The sequence below is a fragment of the Agaricus bisporus genome (genome assembly GCF_000300575.1).
Source record: "Agaricus bisporus var. bisporus H97 unplaced genomic scaffold AGABI2scaffold_5, whole genome shotgun sequence".
Lineage (NCBI taxonomy): Eukaryota > Fungi > Basidiomycota > Agaricomycetes > Agaricales > Agaricaceae > Agaricus > Agaricus bisporus.
Genome location: NW_006267368.1, coordinates 1,512,097 through 1,529,378, shown reverse-complemented (window position 1 = coordinate 1,529,378; position 17,282 = coordinate 1,512,097). Strand labels below are relative to the sequence as shown.

The 17,282-nt window shown below is 47.8% G+C and overlaps 8 protein-coding genes across 8 annotated transcripts; 6 read left to right on the top strand and 2 right to left on the bottom strand.

Annotated features, from left to right (window-relative positions):
- Positions 1–119: 119 nt before the first annotated feature.
- AGABI2DRAFT_150982 (hypothetical protein) lies at positions 120–308 on the top strand (the record flags this gene model as incomplete). Its single annotated transcript, XM_006461131.1, has 1 exon — positions 120–308. The coding sequence occupies one exon, from the start codon at positions 120–122 to the stop codon at positions 306–308; it is 189 nt and encodes a 62-aa protein (XP_006461194.1).
- Positions 305–4,237, top strand: AGABI2DRAFT_118110 (hypothetical protein; the record flags this gene model as incomplete). Its single annotated transcript, XM_006461130.1, has 7 exons — positions 305–1,291; positions 1,344–2,646; positions 2,716–3,091; positions 3,204–3,429; positions 3,481–3,722; positions 3,781–3,831; positions 3,910–4,237. 7 exons carry the CDS (start codon positions 305–307, stop codon positions 4,235–4,237), a joined length of 3,513 nt encoding a protein of 1,170 aa, XP_006461193.1.
- A 339-nt stretch (positions 4,238–4,576) lies between these two features.
- hom2 (homeodomain transcription factor) lies at positions 4,577–5,958 on the top strand (the record flags this gene model as incomplete). The annotated part of the gene is made up of 3 exons (XM_006461129.1): positions 4,577–4,811; positions 4,876–4,892; positions 4,949–5,958. Coding segments are annotated over exons 1-3 (1,254 nt in total), but the record flags the coding sequence as incomplete, so codon positions are not given.
- Positions 5,959–9,342: 3,384 nt separating this feature from the next.
- Positions 9,343–11,202, bottom strand: AGABI2DRAFT_192724 (hypothetical protein). The gene is made up of 8 exons (XM_006461128.1): positions 11,056–11,202; positions 10,921–11,004; positions 10,794–10,874; positions 10,454–10,742; positions 10,251–10,401; positions 10,036–10,195; positions 9,885–9,973; positions 9,343–9,824 (listed from the first exon to the last, which is right to left on the bottom strand). Exons 1-8 carry the CDS (start codon positions 11,075–11,077, stop codon positions 9,738–9,740), a joined length of 963 nt encoding a protein of 320 aa, XP_006461191.1. The 5' UTR covers positions 11,078–11,202; the 3' UTR covers positions 9,343–9,737.
- Positions 11,203–11,287: 85 nt separating this feature from the next.
- On the top strand, positions 11,288–12,016 carry AGABI2DRAFT_221774 (hypothetical protein). Its single transcript, XM_006461127.1, has 2 exons — positions 11,288–11,402; positions 11,456–12,016. Exon 2 carries the CDS (start codon positions 11,536–11,538, stop codon positions 12,007–12,009), a length of 474 nt encoding a protein of 157 aa, XP_006461190.1. The 5' UTR covers positions 11,288–11,402; positions 11,456–11,535; the 3' UTR covers positions 12,010–12,016.
- A 344-nt stretch (positions 12,017–12,360) lies between these two features.
- On the top strand, positions 12,361–13,155 carry AGABI2DRAFT_192723 (hypothetical protein). The gene has a single exon (XM_006461126.1). It carries the CDS (start codon positions 12,461–12,463, stop codon positions 13,073–13,075), a length of 615 nt encoding a protein of 204 aa, XP_006461189.1. The 5' UTR covers positions 12,361–12,460; the 3' UTR covers positions 13,076–13,155.
- On the bottom strand, positions 13,145–14,027 carry AGABI2DRAFT_192722 (hypothetical protein). The gene is made up of 7 exons (XM_006461125.1): positions 13,994–14,027; positions 13,866–13,946; positions 13,782–13,819; positions 13,528–13,735; positions 13,398–13,477; positions 13,253–13,343; positions 13,145–13,199 (listed from the first exon to the last, which is right to left on the bottom strand). The coding sequence occupies exons 1-7, from the start codon at positions 13,994–13,996 to the stop codon at positions 13,188–13,190; spliced, it is 513 nt and encodes a 170-aa protein (XP_006461188.1). The 5' UTR covers positions 13,997–14,027; the 3' UTR covers positions 13,145–13,187.
- Positions 14,028–14,130: 103 nt separating this feature from the next.
- Positions 14,131–15,589, top strand: AGABI2DRAFT_150976 (hypothetical protein; the record flags this gene model as incomplete). Its single annotated transcript, XM_006461124.1, has 9 exons — positions 14,131–14,153; positions 14,204–14,423; positions 14,476–14,546; positions 14,601–14,646; positions 14,681–14,820; positions 14,870–15,248; positions 15,299–15,335; positions 15,386–15,511; positions 15,564–15,589. 9 exons carry the CDS (start codon positions 14,131–14,133, stop codon positions 15,587–15,589), a joined length of 1,068 nt encoding a protein of 355 aa, XP_006461187.1.
- Between the last annotated feature and the right edge of the window lie 1,693 nt (positions 15,590–17,282).

Below are 17,282 nucleotides of genomic sequence, written 5' to 3'. Positions count from 1 at the left end.
TCCTGGAGGGAGGTAGAATTCGGACACCTTTGGGGTTAGGCCAGGGCTGCAGCGAGGCGGCGATCAGGAAACGCGGTCATGTGACTTTGTTGAACAGGAGCGCGTGAGATAGAAAAACCATGGACGGCCAAGAGCCCCAAACGACTGCCCCGAATTTATTTATTCCTCCACCCAATCTCCCTCCCGCCACCAACTCCACGTCGACCAGTCCAGCACCGCCCATTCAGCCTATCACCCGCCCGCCGTCGCTGGCAACCATCTCAGATTCTTCCATCGACCTCACCGCTACCGACTCTCTTTCACAATGATGCTCGTCTCTACTCCTACTAAGCACTGTATTTCACCGCGCAGCCCTCCTTGTGACTCGGCCAGGTCCTCTTACTATCGCCCATCGCCTCGATTTACATCGGAGGCCAATCCTTTCGAATCTCCAGTGCTTACCCCTTCCCCACTTCGTCAAAGGCCGCTATTTCCTACCGTCACCAGTCCCATGAAAGACATTGACGATCTCTTTTCCCAATCGCCTTATAAATCGCCCAATAGTGCTCGCTCTATCCCTCAACCTATCTCGGCTGACGATGAAGAAGGGTCTATCTTCCTTTCATCTCCCCATTTCGCCGTCCCTGCAGCTTCTACCTCCCGTCCACTCGTTACCCCGGTCAAACATACCCATCGTCAACGGGTGCATACAGCTCTGACCGAGAAACAACTCAACGTGCCGTTCTCTCCACCCTCGGAATCTTCTTCTATCGCCCAAGGCCCTTCCGTGTGGGTCGGAGTAGGAACCAAGCGCAAGACTGTACCACGGGCTACCCCTCTACGCCAACACAGTCTTGCCCCCCTCAAACTTGCGTCACTCTCTCCTGACGAACAAGTTAGTTCGTCCTTTCACTTTGATCGATTAGCGCCTCTCCCCACGCCGAAGACATGCGCTCGGACACCCCCAACAAAGGCGGAGACAGATTTCCACCTCATAAATCAAACGGCTACCTTGAAACACCTCCGCATCACCGATCGCAATAGTGCAGATGAATTCGCCAGCGATGCTAATGATTCTGATGTTGATGATGATGAAGCCAACACCCTTTTCTACAGTAATGCAAGGATGAAAAACAAAGTCACGAGCTCTGGCAAGCTTGCTAGTCGAGTATTTATCAACAAGGACAGATTTAAAGATGAAGTTGTCGAGGCCATATCACCTGGAGGTCACATCACCAAACGACGCGCTCGTTCAAGACCGGTGTCAGCTGAACTCAAGCAGTCGGCTCACTCTCCCACTTCACCCGGTCGAGTAAGTTATATATTTGCGACGCAAGTAGCATACACTCATTGACATGTTCTAGGCCTTGGGTTCTTGTAACCACACGATACTACCAAAGGCCCGGAGCTCAATAACTTTCCCCTCATCTCATTCTCGTTCATCCTCAAGCTCGTCAGCTTCTGAAACCGGTTCTTCCAATCCAAAGCTACGTCGCAGAATTGATGGGACCGCCACCCACATGTCCATACCCTCCAGGCCGCCCTTTCAACCTCGTCCACTCAATCGCATCGAAAGCGCAAGCTCAGCCACACTCTTCTTCGGCCCTGCCATTCCGCAGAATCCAGAGAGAACTTCCGACCGCCCACGTACAAATACTTTAATTACACCGGCCCCTTCCGACGCAGCCCCACGAGGATCAGTGAAACGTAAAGCCAATCGTCATAGTTATGCTGGCCCAGATGATCTTGGAATGTGGAACAGGATGCAAACTCGGCTTCCTTCACCAGCTTCTTCCCCTGACAATGCGAGCAGATACGTTGATACTGATGTTGATGATGACATGGACTTTGAGGTCGGACCTCAAAATTCCTCTTTTACACTGAACGTATCTTCATATACGCCTTCACCCCCTTGCAAAACAATTCTTCAAACGAAATACATTCGCCGCGACTCTGGAGTTGTGGTTAGTGATGATGATGCAAACATGTTTTTTATGAATTCCAATTCTTCACAAGCCCGTGATACTCTCCTCCCTGCTACTCGCTCCTCTACAAGTATTGGCTCTATTCCTTCAGACAATGATGAGGGTCTTGTGACTCCAGACATTACCCCGGACTCTGGTTTGAATTGGCTCAGTGCGAGCGTGTTCATTAGAGGAACGGACGACAACGACCGGACAGTCCATGAAAGTCGAGACAGTGGAGTAGACGTCGACGCTTTTATTATGAATACCTTGGCATCCGCGGCCAATAATGGACCGCATGAAGCCATGAAGAAGATTCCGGGAACACCTGTGAAGAAAGTACGTACCACGTATCTGGGTGGGGATAGACCATGGCAAAGCGCTGTTGCAGCTAAGGTTGGTCCCCGCTTGGACTTTGATAAGAAAGCGCCACGAAAGAGTTTGCCTGCTGCCTTCGCTTCTCTTCCTCGGCCTGGTGAGAGGTCAAATGCCAGCTCGGATTCGGAAGGTGATCAAGACAGTCCGAGCAGCCGAAAGGATCCCAAATATGGGAGGTTGGGATTGGGCCGGCCCAACGCACGAGACGCACCGCTGGCACTTACGCGTACAAGATGGTTGATGAGACGCAGCAGCAGTGGCGCATTTTCCAGCGGCAGCGAGTCGGCTTCCATGTCGACAACACCGACACGGAATTCTGTGACAGGTATGACTTGTTTTATTGATGCCAGCCAAAGTCAAAAAGATTGATTGTCTGATGTGGTTGATATGATAGATTGGCAACCCTCGAAGCCCCGCATACCAGCTATGTTCTCACCACAACGAGAAATATCACTGGGCCAGAATTCTGCCCGATCGGCATCTGGTTCATCGAATAGTTCAACGCTCACGCTTAGTCCCACGGATCGGTCACGATACATGACCGTTCCAAATTCACGACGTACGGCACCGAGAGCCCACTTGGTGGCCAGACGGTCTTCCGATTTTGCGACAGAGGGGCAATGTGGGCGGTTTGAGCGGGAGTTTGTTGAACTGGCTGAAATTGGAAGCGGTGAATTTGGGAAGGTAATCAAAGTTCGAGCCAAAAATGGGAATGATGCCGAAGCATTTGCGATCAAGAAGTCTAAGCGTATTGAAGGGGTGAAGCATAGGTGAGTAAACTTGTCTTTGACTTTTCTTCACTGTCCCAGTGACTTTTGACGTTAATTGCTGATTGCTTGTATCTTGGCGTCTATCTTGATAGGCTTCGTTTGCGTGAGGAAGTAATATTCTCAAGCACCTCTCACGGGCGGCTTTTGATTGCGGCGCCAACGGTCGTCATCCCAATGTTCTGGCGTACATTGATAGCTGGGACGAAGATGACTTCTTGTATATCCAAACGGAACTGTGCGAATCGGGGAACCTTGCGCGATTTTTGTGGGAGTATGGTAGGGTGTTTCCTAGACTGGACGAGGCGCGAATATGGAAAATAATCGCCGATCTCAGCAACGTAAGTTGACAATTTATCACAGAATGAAGTACTCAGTAAAATGTATTCCAGGGCTTGCGATTTATCCACGACGCCGGAGTAATCCATCTGGATCTGAAGCCCTCTAACGTGTTTTTGACCAAGGATGGGCGTTTTAGGATTGGAGATTTCGGCATGGCGTCGGTCTGGCCCAGGCCATCAGGCCTGAGTGTGGGTTGTGAGGAGCGAGGAACATTCGAACGAGAAGGCGATAAGCTTTACTTAGCACCCGAAGTCTTGCAAGGTCGATACGGCAAGGAAGCCGATGTGTTCAGGTGAGAAAATAACGAGGGCAAGCCGAGGGTTGATTTTCTCATGTCATTTATTACATAGTTTCGGAATGACGATCTTGGAGGTGGCGTCCAATATCATGGTACCTGATCAGTAAGTCTTCTGAATCTGTTGTTCTAAATCGGGACAATGCCTGGGACAGGAATGACTGATCTGGGTTTTCGGCACTAGGGGCGAGGCCTGGCATCGGTTAAGAAAGGAGGATTTTTCGCAAGTCGATTTAGAAGAGAACAGTGAAGAGTTGATACTATTGATCAAGCACATGATGCGGACAGACCCCGAATCACGGATAAGTGCACGAGGAATTTATGAGCATTCGGTTGTGGGGCGAGCACGGGCAGCCATGGAGAGAATGATTGATGATGCACGACGGGGCGGCAAATCAGAGTTTGCTGGATCTCCCCTGGCGGGGGTGCCCGAGGGATTCCTGGAGGAGATCCTGGGGCAAGAGGGGAATTGGAAAAGGGGTGGGGGATGGGATATGGACATGAGTGTGTGATGATGGAGGATGAGTAGATATGCTAATTCTATTTAACTGAGCTGGATAGTGTACTTGTGTGTGTACGTATAGACGAGCCGGTTCGGAGGACGTTTTGGATATTGTTTATTAATAGCATTGGACAATGTCGCGATTGTGCTGGGTGCCGTTGGTGATGGCAACGATCTGACAGATGCGAGTCCGAGAGGGGCCAGCGGGCTGAGCGGTGCAGCCAGGGTGCAGCGGAGAGAGTGGTGCGGAAACGGCGGAGGCGGCTTGGCTGGCAACGAAATTGTAGACTATATATATCCCACCCTACAAAAGCCAAAACGCGCGCCTCTCTCCGCTCTCCCATGCACCCAGTATCATGTTCGACCCGTCCATCGACCCGCTCTACCCCATTCTCCACCACATGCTCCCCTCCGACAACACCCACTTCCACCCCTACTCCCCCAACGAGGTCAAGCACCGCAGACGCACCACCACCTTCCAGCTCCAACACCTCGAGGCCGTCTTCACCGTAGACACAAAGCCGAACGCGACCCGCCGCAACGAGCTCGCCGCACAGCTCGGCATGTCCTCTCGAGGCGTCCAGGTATGTTCACCGCCCTTTTTCGTGCTCCTTTCCTCGGCCTCATTCTCCTTCCCTCCTTGTTTAGGTTTGGTTCCAGAATCGGTATTTACCTGCTTTTCTCTGTCCTCTCTCGCCGTCCATGCTCACCCGTATTGTAGGCGAGCAAAGGAGAAAAACAAATTCAACAAAAAGTCTCATGGGGCACCGTCTGCTGCTGTGCCATGTCCGGCGCCTAGCTCGAATACGGACCCTACATCGCCCAATGCTGAACATAGTCCTAAGGAGGAGGACGAGCTGGACGTTGCCTCGCCTCCCCCGGCAACACCTAAAGAGGAGCTACTGGAAGAGCCTTGCCAGTTCGATTTATCTTATGGTGTTTCTCCCGGTGAACACTTCGAGTCTCCTTCCCCCAGTATGATCTGCCAACTCCCACTCCGTGTCGTCACGGACCCAGCTTCTTCTGCGACAAGTTGGAAACCCCTTCCACCTGACCAGACACCCCCTGACAGCGCCGCGCTTCCTTCGCAACGGTCTATTCACGATCAGCGACGCGCTTCCCTCCCACCCTATATGGTTAATTCTCATTTTCGGGCAATACCCGTCCTTCCGCAATCCATTGATTTCTGGGACACCCATGATCGTAGACGATCCGTGGATGTTGGTCTTCAGCGCCTCGGTAAGAATCCTTTTGCTGAGATCACGCGCACGCGAAACGCGGTTCTCAATCGACAATCGTCCCTCTCGGGAAGAAAATCCTCGCTGCGGAGACCGTTCTTGCCTCCTTCTAGCAAATATCTCGACGTACGACGCGCTTCCATGGATCCGCGATCCCTGATGCCAAGTCGCTCAGATGGGTTGTCACCCTCAACCTCGTACCGTCCTCTTCATCCCGTCCGTGCCTCGTTGCCCGATACTTCATTATATACCACCCCGCGCAAATACGTCCGCGAATTAAGCGGTCCCCTCCCGGCCCCTGATTTCAGATTTGGTGCTGCATCTACGACACAAAACGAACCAGTGTCTCCAGACCTGAGTTCTTACTCGTTCCCAGTCAAGGACGATACCACAGAAGATGATGATGTCATTTCATCCATCTCATCCGGAGCTTTGTCAAGATTTGATTTCGCTACCTCAAATGCTACTAGCGAATCCAGCGTATTCAGCAAATCTAGTCTCTACGATATGGGCGACATTGCTCCAGATCAAGAAAGGAGAAGTTCAAGGTATGTCAAATGACCCTACGTTTACTCTTTCAACTAATAATTTGTCGTTCGCTATGGCAGCGGGTCGGTAGGGTCCGTACATCAGCTGTCCAACATGACTGCAGGGGCAAGGCTGGATGGCGCTATTTCACCCCTGCAAAACCCTAATCCTTATAGGGGTGACAGTCATCTCAACAAAGGCATATTCTTGGCCCCCAGCGCTCGCCTTGAATCTCAAACGCAGGTGCACGGCTCGCCGCTCGCTACATCATCATTCTCCTCCCCCGCCTCTACGCCGTCGCTTAATGGGCTTTTCACCACCCATTCATGTACACCGTCCGCCAGCATATCAGTCTCGAACTCATTCGAGTTCGTTACAGCGCTCAGGTCTGTATCGGCATCACCGCAGATTTCCAACGGCAACGCCCTGTCTTCCGATGCCTTGAAACTCTTAGAGCAGCGGGAACAGCAATCTCCTGGCCGTTCAATCCAAGTTGATTCGCCTCCAAATGAACAACAATTTATACATGGGCATCAATGTCAAGCTATTGAAAGCGACGATGGCACCGAACCTCGGATCAGCACCATCCATAGAAATAATCAATCAGATATCCCAAACTCTGTAGCGAGCCAACTTGCCGCTGTATCACTGCCAGGCAATGAGCGATACGAAACCGTTCCATTCCAAGATAGATCTCCTCTTACCGGAAGCGGGAATCAGTTGAGCGACCAATCAGAGTGCCCTGCACACTACCTCGGCCTTATGGGGAACCTTAGATTTGACTCTCCTCTTACCGTGATTGGCGGAGAGCCCAATGGACAAAGTAAGAGAAGGTCGAGCGTTCCAGCTGTTTGTGACCCTCTCACTAGGGCTGGGCCCGAAATCGACCCAGGTGACTATATCGCCACTACCTTCTGCCCAAATGCAACTGCATCGGAGATCTCGAGTGACCCTATCTTCGGTGCTGTTTTTGGATCGTGATATTATTGGCTCGTTTTCACCTGTCCATGTCATCTTGTAACATTTGTCGGGGTGTGCTTCGTTCGCATCAACCCCGTTGCATCCTCACTTTGTTGTTCTGCTGTCGTTTGCTGGCTGTGCGTCAGTCTAATAATTTTATTCCTTCCTGCCGTTGAACATTTGTATGATATCTGCCACCCAACTCGGCCTCGATTTTTTTTTTGGTTTTTTGGTTTGTCTTTTTGTATGTAATTTTGTCACTGCGGCTTCTCTCTTCTGGACAGTACATTACTTTCGTTTTCGGAGACATATATCCTCTCGCTTTATACTTGCTTTCGTTTTGATTTTCGGTGTCGTTCTTTACTACTATACCGGGATATCTACCACCATTTACACCATGCCGACATACCGGCTCCAAACTTTTTTCGCGTTTTCTTACGGTAGTTTCAACGGAACAGTCATAATTTCCATTTCATTTCCTTGTTCATCATCGCATATTTCCTGGTTTGGGGCATATCGTTTCTGTCTTATTGTTGACTTAAAAGTATATCTTATAACTTACATTATAAATTTAACAAAAATCTTGAGTCTCTTGGGGTCTTGAACGTAACGCAGTCAGACGTCAGAAGTGTGCTTCTATCTCTTGACCCACACGCCACTTTTGCTAAGGGATGAGCGGATTTACGCATTCACTAGTTTGGCGCGTTTGCTCAAGGTTGGTGGTTCGAGAAGCTGAGCGCTATTGGCGCAACGCGCGCTCACCTGGTTTGGCGCGTTTGGCTCAACGTTAGTCAGGGGGTAAATTAGGTTGTCCCTGTCAGGTTAGGATAAACACAAATGAGTTTAACCCAAATCGATATTTTTGAACTATGTACGTACAGTCAGGCCTGAAAGTAACCTGAAAGCGCATGCAACGAGGAAGCTCATAATGTGTGGGAACCCACAAATTTTTTCATTCCACCAATGTGGCTCCCAAGGATCCAGACTCCATAACCCATACGTTAGTTATACCCTATGTCAATGTCATTCTTCTTGGCTGAAAACCTCATTAGGTAACGTCAATTTCACTACGAATGTGGACGAACCTTGAACTTTGAATAATAGCTGTACCCCTCAGATAAGTCGGATGCTTTGGAGAGAAGGCCACGAACAACGTGTTGAAGAAATTGATAGTAGTGAGATGAGTCTGATTTTGGGCCGCCAAACACGCTGAGCTTGGGCTCAGCTTGCCCGAACGCCCTCAGCTCCGCGCTAGGCACCGATTATTTTACTTGCAAATAGACCAAAACCTTCTTATCGAATACGAGAAAAGTCTTGTGTAGAGAGTACAATTACCTTGTGATTGAAAGGCCTTTTATGGGTTAAATGTGGAACCCTATATACATAACCTGTCATATTCCATACCGTGAGGGTCTTACCGAAAGGTAAGGGTTATGACAGGACCGACTGTATTAACACGCTTCCCAACAAGCGCATCCATGTCGTAATCTCTCACCTTTTTGTTTCTCCTTTCATAAACGTAAGCCTTTATTCATCTGCGTTCAACTGCACCTTGCACCTTGCGTTCGAAGGCGCTCCAATCCTTAAACAAGGAGACGTCATAACAGGGACCTAATGACCATGATCGGCGGATCTTCGATAATCACCGTTGTTCAGAGAGATAGAGAAAGAACGAACGTTTGGGACTCGAATATCTCCAAGACTTTCCAAAAATGGTTGAAAAAGTCACTGGTCGCCGCAGTTCAACCTTGTGTATATCTCACCCATTCAGTCGTTCAACTCTGAAAGCCATCGGTTAGGCGCATCATCATTTGCTCCTCCGCCACACGTTATACAGGTAACCAAGTAGATGGTCTGGGGCTGGCTTGGGTAACATGCTGTAATTTGCGGTCGGATCCTCGCCATACAGCCAGCAGTTCACGTACCGTAAAAAAATTTCTTTTGTTTCCTATAGAATTAATCAAGATTTGCTTTGGTTAGATCGACATTGAAATTTGATAAGATCGTTCATTGTACCCGAGCTTGGGTTTACGGGACCAACTGCGGAGGGCTGAGGTAGCAAGAACGGTGCCAAATCGTGCAACACATTTACATTTTCGATTTTTAGATCCGAGGACGAACAAGACGTCGAAAATTGTTGCGTCCTAAAAATTCACACTTACGCGTGTAAGCCCTGCCCGCCGCACCTTGGATGATACCGGAAAAGCATAAGATACTGTCACGATTTCGGTTATTGAAGTTGCGAGCTCGCTTCCCCGGTGCTTTTGACGGGTCTGATGATGTGGGGAGTTCCGCCAAAGCATCATGATAAGCGAGACGGGATACTTCACCAGGGTTTCTAGCTCCACGACGGAAGGACTATGGTATTTTCCCTGTGAACCACAAGTTGGGTACATCAGGCCGCAATTTGCAGAGTTACGTAGAGTGGCAAAAGAAACAAAATTGCAGGGGTTGAATCAGGTCAGTGAGGGGTCCTTTTCTCAATAATTTCCCGAAATTTCCTGTCATATAGAGGAAAAACAGCTTGTATTGTAAAGGTTGATTAGTGTGATCGCCAGTAGAATATCAAACAGCAAGACAAGGATCCCAGTTGATATCGCTGTCATAGTCGGGACAGGACCAGGCGAAAGTGGCATATCTCTTGGGTAACGGAGGAGATCGGAAGTTCTAAGCCACAAGGGCCCGACATACTCGACACTGACAAGCGTACATTCGGTGAACGGAGGTGGAAATGATTCATGAGAGCATGGAAGTCGACGCATGGAAGACATAAAGACTTCGACTCTACCATTTTTTGTCTCCTCGCCCGGAAGTCTCTTTGGGTCTTTGAGGTATCACGGAGGATGTAATCTTGAACACTTCGATCGCCTCCTGGAAAGATCAAACAATATGATCAAAACTTAGGGAGAATCAGATGCATATAGAACATACACGCCATATCTCTTGATCGAATTCGACTACTAATTGTTGTTTTTTCAGCCCCTGCGCATAATCCTCATAGCTAGGAGGATCACAAGGAACTGTTAAGTGTATTTTTTTTTTGATCAGTCATGCTGCACAAGCATTGACGAAAGGATCTTACATATGACTGGCTCAGAATCACGGAATTCAAGAGCGACTTTACCGTCTCGGATGAGAAACGAGAGATAAAAGATATTCTCCACAGATTGCGCGAAGTCGTTTGGATTGATTACGAAGCGGAATAAATTGACCTCACCGCTTTGCTCGAGAAGTGACATTAGCTGGACCCCCAAGTAAGAATGGGCCATTCGGCGGGAGAATCAAGCAATAGCATACCAATGACACATTCTTGGTTGTTTCATTGGTTACTTCTTGGATATCACCTTGATTAACATTTTCTGGTTTGGCTACCGGGCCATTGTCCTTTTCTTGCCTTGCACGCTTTGTAACATTTCGCACCTTCTGCTCAATTGAAAGAGGTCCAAGCCTGGAAAAATGACATGATTGATAGCTTGAGAAAATCGAAATTGAAGCCTAACATGAAAGATAGTGCAGGTGCGCGTCTGCTTTTCGCTAAAGCGAGCCTCCCTATCCGGTCCCAGTCCAATTTCGAACTCTCCGTGTTGTAATCCGGGTCTATTTCGTCGTCTTCCTCAGGAATATTCTCCGGTTTGAGCCCTCCATTCATGAAGTTGCGAACCTTAGTGATGAATTCGTCCATATCAAATGACCCTGTGCCCGACTTCATAGCCCGGGCTTTCTGTGCTCCCACGTTCGACGCCATTAGCAGAAAATGCGAATCAAGAGTAGCCTCGGATGGACCCTTCACTGGTAATGAATTCAGGCATACACAAAGGCAACAAGAAGACTTTTGTCCACCTTTCTGAAACAACTCATCGGCTTTTTCTAATTGCTGTTGCAGATTTTCGACACCTAAACTAGCAGGATTTCCTTGATATTCTGAGGCATTCTTAGAGGAGGTTTGCATAGAGAGTAGTCGCGTTACCCTCGATTTTATTTGCGAGATTCCGGTAGCTCTGACGAAGCGAGCGCTTTTGCTCTAAATCCTGATCGGGGTCGAAAGCGAGTCCTGGTTAAATCTATCAGGATCCTGTCGTCTGAATACCAGAGGGCTACTGACCATCTGTGTCTGAGTCGTACATAGTTGATGCTAATGAGGCTTACGACACGCCAACAAGCGCGACGCGTCGTGTTGTAGCTTGTTTGTTTCGTTGCCAGTAGTGCGTCGATAATAAAACAGGCAGATGAGCTCAATAAAACAAGCTGCAAAACTGAAGGAATGGGTCCGTTGGGAGCCCATCAATTCAGATACCTCATCCTACCACTAATCTTGCCCGAAGGCATGCTTGCCGAAAGACCGTCAACATCAACCCTCCTGATTTTTATTAGATACTCTGGAGTTACTCGTCCCCCTGTTTAAGTGGTCTTCTTAAGATAGAGTCCTTGACATTTTCCTGCCATGTCTAAGTCCGGAATCACCCTCACATCTTTTTCTCGTCGCTTACAACTTGTGCCTCCAGAACCAGCACTGGATGAGATTCTCGCGACCCACAGAACGCACCCGGAGACGCTAAAATACTTGCGCATCCTTCCGGATAGAATGACAGTCGAAGAAATTCGCTCGCGCAGGGAGAAACGCGCCGCAGATGACACTGCAGTAGATTTTTGTGCATTCACTTTGAATGATGATGGCAGCCGAAATGAGTTTATCGGCACAACCGCCGTATTCAAAATCGATGTGGAACAAAATAACTGTGAGATCGGAATATTGGTTGCACCAGAGAAGCATGGAGGAGGCTATGGAACGGAAATGTTATATTGCGTAATGCAATGGGTGTTTGAAGAAAAAAACTTCCATCGGGCAACATTCGAAACAGCCGTGGATAATATTCCTATGCAGAAATGGTTCGAAAAGACTGGAATACGACTGGAGGCAGAGAGGAAAGAAGCACGGCGAGGGATCAACACTGGGGAGTACGAGGATGTCAAAGGATATGCTATATTGGAATGGGAGTGGCGAGATAGAATAAAGGCGAATCTGGAAACCAGGATTCGGGCTCGCTGGGGTTTATGATTCAATCGATGGTACATTTTAAACTCTGAACTTTCAGGGCCTTCCTTGATTGTTATAGAAAAACGATAGCTTGAAGCATAAATTTAAACTTCAAGTGGATAAGAGACGTAACAAGGCTAGAAGGCTTGAGAAGACGCATCGGGCCTCAGAGTATAAGTATGTGCTCGAGTGTGGCACGTAGTAGAACGGCGTCGCTGCCCACGTTGAGGTTTATTTCTTCAATTCTGGAAATCCGTTGATGAGAAGAGATGATCAGTGATCATGAGCTGCTCATGATCAATGATATGAATTGAAGAGACTTAAGTAAGTAATCCGGTGGGACCTCAATAATACCAGCGCGTATACTTATCGGAAACCATAAGCTTCTTTTTTTATGACTCATTCTAAAATGACTCGTCCCCTCATTTAAGAGCGTTTTGTTTCGCGATGAAGACCTTGACATTTCCCTGCCATGTCTGAGTCAGGAATCACCCTCGCATCTTTCTCCGGCCGCTTACAGCTTGCACCTCCAGATCCCGCACTGGATGAAATTGTTGCGATCCACAGAACGCACCCGGGGACGTTAAAACACTTGCGCGTCCTTCCGGATAAAATGACAGTTGAAGAAGTCCGTGCGCTCAGGGAGAAACGCGCCGCAGATAATACGCGAAAAGATTTTTATGCATTCACTTTGAAGGATGATGGCAGCCGAAATGAGTTTATCGGCATAACCGGTATATTCGGAATCGATGCTGACCAGAATAACTGCGAGATCGGAATATTGGTTGCACCAGAGAAGCATGGAGGAGGCTATGGAACGGAAATGTTATATTGCGTAATGCAATGGGTGTTTGAAGAAAAAAACTTCCATCGGGCAACATTCGAAACAGCCGTGGATAATATTCCTATGCAGAAATGGTTCGAAAAGACCGGAATACGGCTGGAGGCAGAGAGGAAGGAAGCATGGCGAGGGATCAGCACTGGGGAGTACGAGGATGTCAAAGGATATGCTATATTGGAATGGGAGTGGCGAGATAGAATAAAGGCGAATTTGGAAACCAGGATTCGGGCCCGCTGGGGTTTGTGATTAAATTAATGATACCTTTCAGATTTTGTAGTCCTCCCTTGAATTGTTATCACAACGATAAAAATTGGTACAAGTGTTTGAATTGAAAGTATGATTCAGTACTCCCAGTACTCTATGCATTGACCTGTAGTCGAGAATGAGAGGCATAACAAGGCTGGAAGGAATGAAATGACACACCGCAGTCAGATAAGACTCCGCAACTATACGTGCTCGAGCGTTCAGACTAAGTTTCATCTCACTAATTTCTTTATCGACCTCTTCCATGAATCTAAGTTGCGACCACATTGAGAAACAAAGCATATACTGGAAATACGACACGTACTGGATAATGAAATCGACGATCTTGTGCTTTAGCATAGTCTCTGTATGGGTGTTTGTGATCAAAAAAGATATATCATAGCCCTGGACTATGGATTGAGTTATTTTCCAAGGGGGGAGGGATGAAGACGGACTGGGACCGGCTTCCGTCTTAGAACAACGAAGTTCTCGGCTCGCTGCATCATAAATCTGGTGAATTTGTGACAAAGAATACGTTCGATTTCGTCCGCTTGCTTGATCTTAATGCTCAGCCTAATGGAATTCACGGACGGCTCGATCAGAACTCTTTCGTTCTCGTTACGAGAGATGACCAAGGGGTTTAAGAGCACTTCTTTTGAGGCTCTGGCCAGACATTAGCCGAATAAGAGATCGAAAGAATGAGACGCACCTCGTTTCTACTTCTGGTTTGTTGTGGCGTTCAACTACCTGGTGAACGATGAGACCGATTCGTGAACTCGAGCGATCTGCGCACCTGGGACGAAAAGTCCTCAAGGGTCAATGCTGCGGTCAGCGTGGACCGGACTGCTGCGAGATATGGGCGCAAGACGTTTGACTACGGCGCTTTGTCAACCGGAAGTATGGCATAATCGATGGACTTACCATGGGTGGGATGGACTGGTGCTGGATCTGTGATCAGAGGCAGTGGCGGAGTTTCGGCAGTTTGCTGCTCTAATCAAAGCATCAATAGGCACGTCCCAAAAAATTCTTTTAAGCTTCAACTCCGTCCATATTTTCAAATGGCCATTGCAATCGCTCTCTGGTACTTATCATCGCGCCCAACACCCTCTACTCTACTGATACCTTCTCTAGGAGTCTCGAGCTTGCTCCTGGCAAGGAAGAAGTCGTCGTCCCTCAGGCTGATATACGCGTCTCCAATGCTGCCCTAGGAGAAAAGCTTCAAGATCAGGACGGGCGAACAGTCGTCAAGATTTCCTATAGTAAACATGGTGGTGACAGTGAGGCTGAAGATGAAGACGAAGACGAAGAAAGCGTTGCTTCATTTATTCTCTGTGCACTTACTGCGGGCAAGGTACACCCTCTCCATCTCCTTCCGTTCGATCACTGAAGCTATCAACATCCAGTCGGAAAATGCCCAAGTAGATCTCGTTCTGGAAGAGGGCAACGCATATAAAATCCAACTCGTTGGTACCAAGTACGCTTTTTTTCACTTCAATTAACTTAGTTTTGACTGGTCAATTATCATCAGTCCCGTTTCACTTTCAGGAAACTATATTGGTATGAATTTATCACGCGTCTGTATACTTTCTCTCATTTTAAATAGACCAGGTTGGCGCTGACCAACCTCCTTTTGACGACGACGACGAAATGAATTCCGATATTGGCGAGGATGCGTTTGACCTTCGCGACGTGAGCTCCGACGTTGAAGTGGATCCAGAAGAACTTGATGGTATCCAAAGCGATGCCAGGTGAGAATACAGTGTTTATATTGATATCTGCTGTTTCTTACGACACCAGTCGATTCGAAGAAGTGGAGGCCACAACTCAACATGGGAAACGCCCTCGTGAATCCGATACTGCTGAGAAGGAAAGCAAATCTTCTAAGGCAGAGAAGAACAAAAAGCTGAAAAAAGATAACGGGGAGGCCATTCCCGTTGGCCAAGAAGCATCTCAAGTGAAGCCCGCGGAGAAGGAAAAAAAGGACAAAAAGGACAAAAAAGAGAAGAAGGATAAGAAGGTGACGAAGGAAATCAAGGAGCTTCCGAATGGCCTAAAAATCCAGGACGCTACTATCGGTACTGGTCCACAGGCCAAGAAGGGTGACAAACTTCTGATGCGATACGTTGGAAAACTGCAAGACGGAAAAGTTTTCGACAAGAACACCAAAGGAAAACCTGTGAGCCTCTTCATTATCACTATTCAACCTTATCTGATGTTTTCTCGCAGTTCAGCTTCAACCTAGGGGCGGGTGAAGTTATAAAGGGTACGTTGCATTCCCAATCTATGTTTCGTCTTCATAAATTTGTACTTCAGGCTGGGATGAAGGGCTTGTGGGTATGCAGGTTGGTGGTGAGCGCGTCTTAACCATTCCCCCGAAACTCGGTTATGGGAAACGCGGCTCCGCACCTGAAATTCCGGGAAATGCTACCTTAATTTTTGGTGCGGCCACATACATTCTATTGTCCTGGTCATTTTACTAATATTCTTCTAGAGGTCAAGCTCTTGGGCGTCAATTGAATGTCATGCGCCTGATACTCGCGACCTCTTTACTCAAAAGTATACCTTGGTGTCTCCGTAGCGTTTTATCATTCTTTGTATCTTAATCTAAACAAGATATATTGCTTACCTGCTTTTACGCCAGTTTCGTTTACCCTGATAACTATCTGTGACCTGCAGACAGGAGAGATTTGCCCTTAGGTAGGCAGGTCAATGGTGACCAGATGCCCTTCCCTTATGCACATCGGTTTAGTATTGCAACGTCGAACGCTAGTCGGAAGTCGGAAATTTTTTTGGTAAGGTTACTCGTATATTAGCTACGGCTACGTAGCAAGAGTCATCGGAAGTTTGTTCAATCCAGTTTTCGCCACGACGGCGCAGTCATCTACTTATCCGTAAATTGTTTGCAGTATCCTCGACTTCAAAAGGATGTTCATCCCTTATCGAGGGTTTTGCTCGTATCTATCCATGTCTAGCCCAGGAAACGTCCTAGAATTATTTCTGCACTCACCGTACGAGCACCTACCAACATTTCGTTTCGCGGCGCCCACATACTGTAACTACCCAGTATCGAAATTTATGTTGAAACACCGTTCAGCAAGAAGAATATGAACCTACGAGCCATTTGTAGTGTATCAGGAAATAGATACAACCCAATATTTCCAATAGACTATCGCGAAGACCCAGGCCGCTACACAGTTGTTACAGCGCTGAAAGTGTCCTCGTTCTCTACCTCATCGTAGAGGGCAAATCCCCAGCTTCCTCATACCTCTCCGACTTGTCATTTTAGTCTATCTGAAGTCACGCTCGGCACCCTTTATCTCGGAGTCGGGCTTTGTGTTCCTGGCGGTCAGCCATACATTTCACGCACGTAGTAATATCTAATACTATATACTGAGTGGGCCGAGGCATTTCAAACGCTCAGGTGAAAAACCGGCTTGCTAAATAGGTGTTCCAATACACAACAATACGCGACGTCGACGAGCCGCCCTTCGAAGGCTTTCATATACTCAATGGTACCGACCATTATTCGTTCTGTCGGATGGAAGTGAATCAGAATCACTTCGATTAACGTCCAAGCTGCATAGACGACAAACTTCTCTCAAGATAACAGATTCAACGCCTTCGCACTCCCCTTAGACTAACAACATTCATAGCTCAATACTTGTATTCAAAAGACGCTTGAAATATGGTCGAAGTTCAGTAGGTTTGCTGAAATTTGATGGCGTTCCAGGACCCAATTGTTGCAATTGGCAGTCCCGGGTCTGGGAAGGAGTCCGGCGCATTTGGGATTTCCGAATAAGTACGAGCGCTTCTCGTCGTTTCATTTTAAGTTAGTCATCTTGATGAGGGACAAGAATAATCACTTTGAATTTTGTAAATGACGGTGACGATACTGTGGGTCCATGATAGCACCTCCCAACTATGCAAAATAGAGATACTTTAGGCGTTACCATTCGTAAGGTGAATGTTTTCTGAATGCTTTCATTGTTTCATCTTATGCTGAAACCTTGAATGTCCTAGTTGATCGTCGGTCCGGCTTGCGTGAGCTGTATTACGAAAATGATGTCGTCGCGACCGTGTAATCCAATCGAAGACCCGCGTCTGACGAATACTTAAGTACTTAACGCTCACGCGCTCCAGAGTCGCCACAATAGCCATGGTATCCCCTCTGCTGATCGCTGGGACTTTTGGACTCTTGTTCGTTGTACGT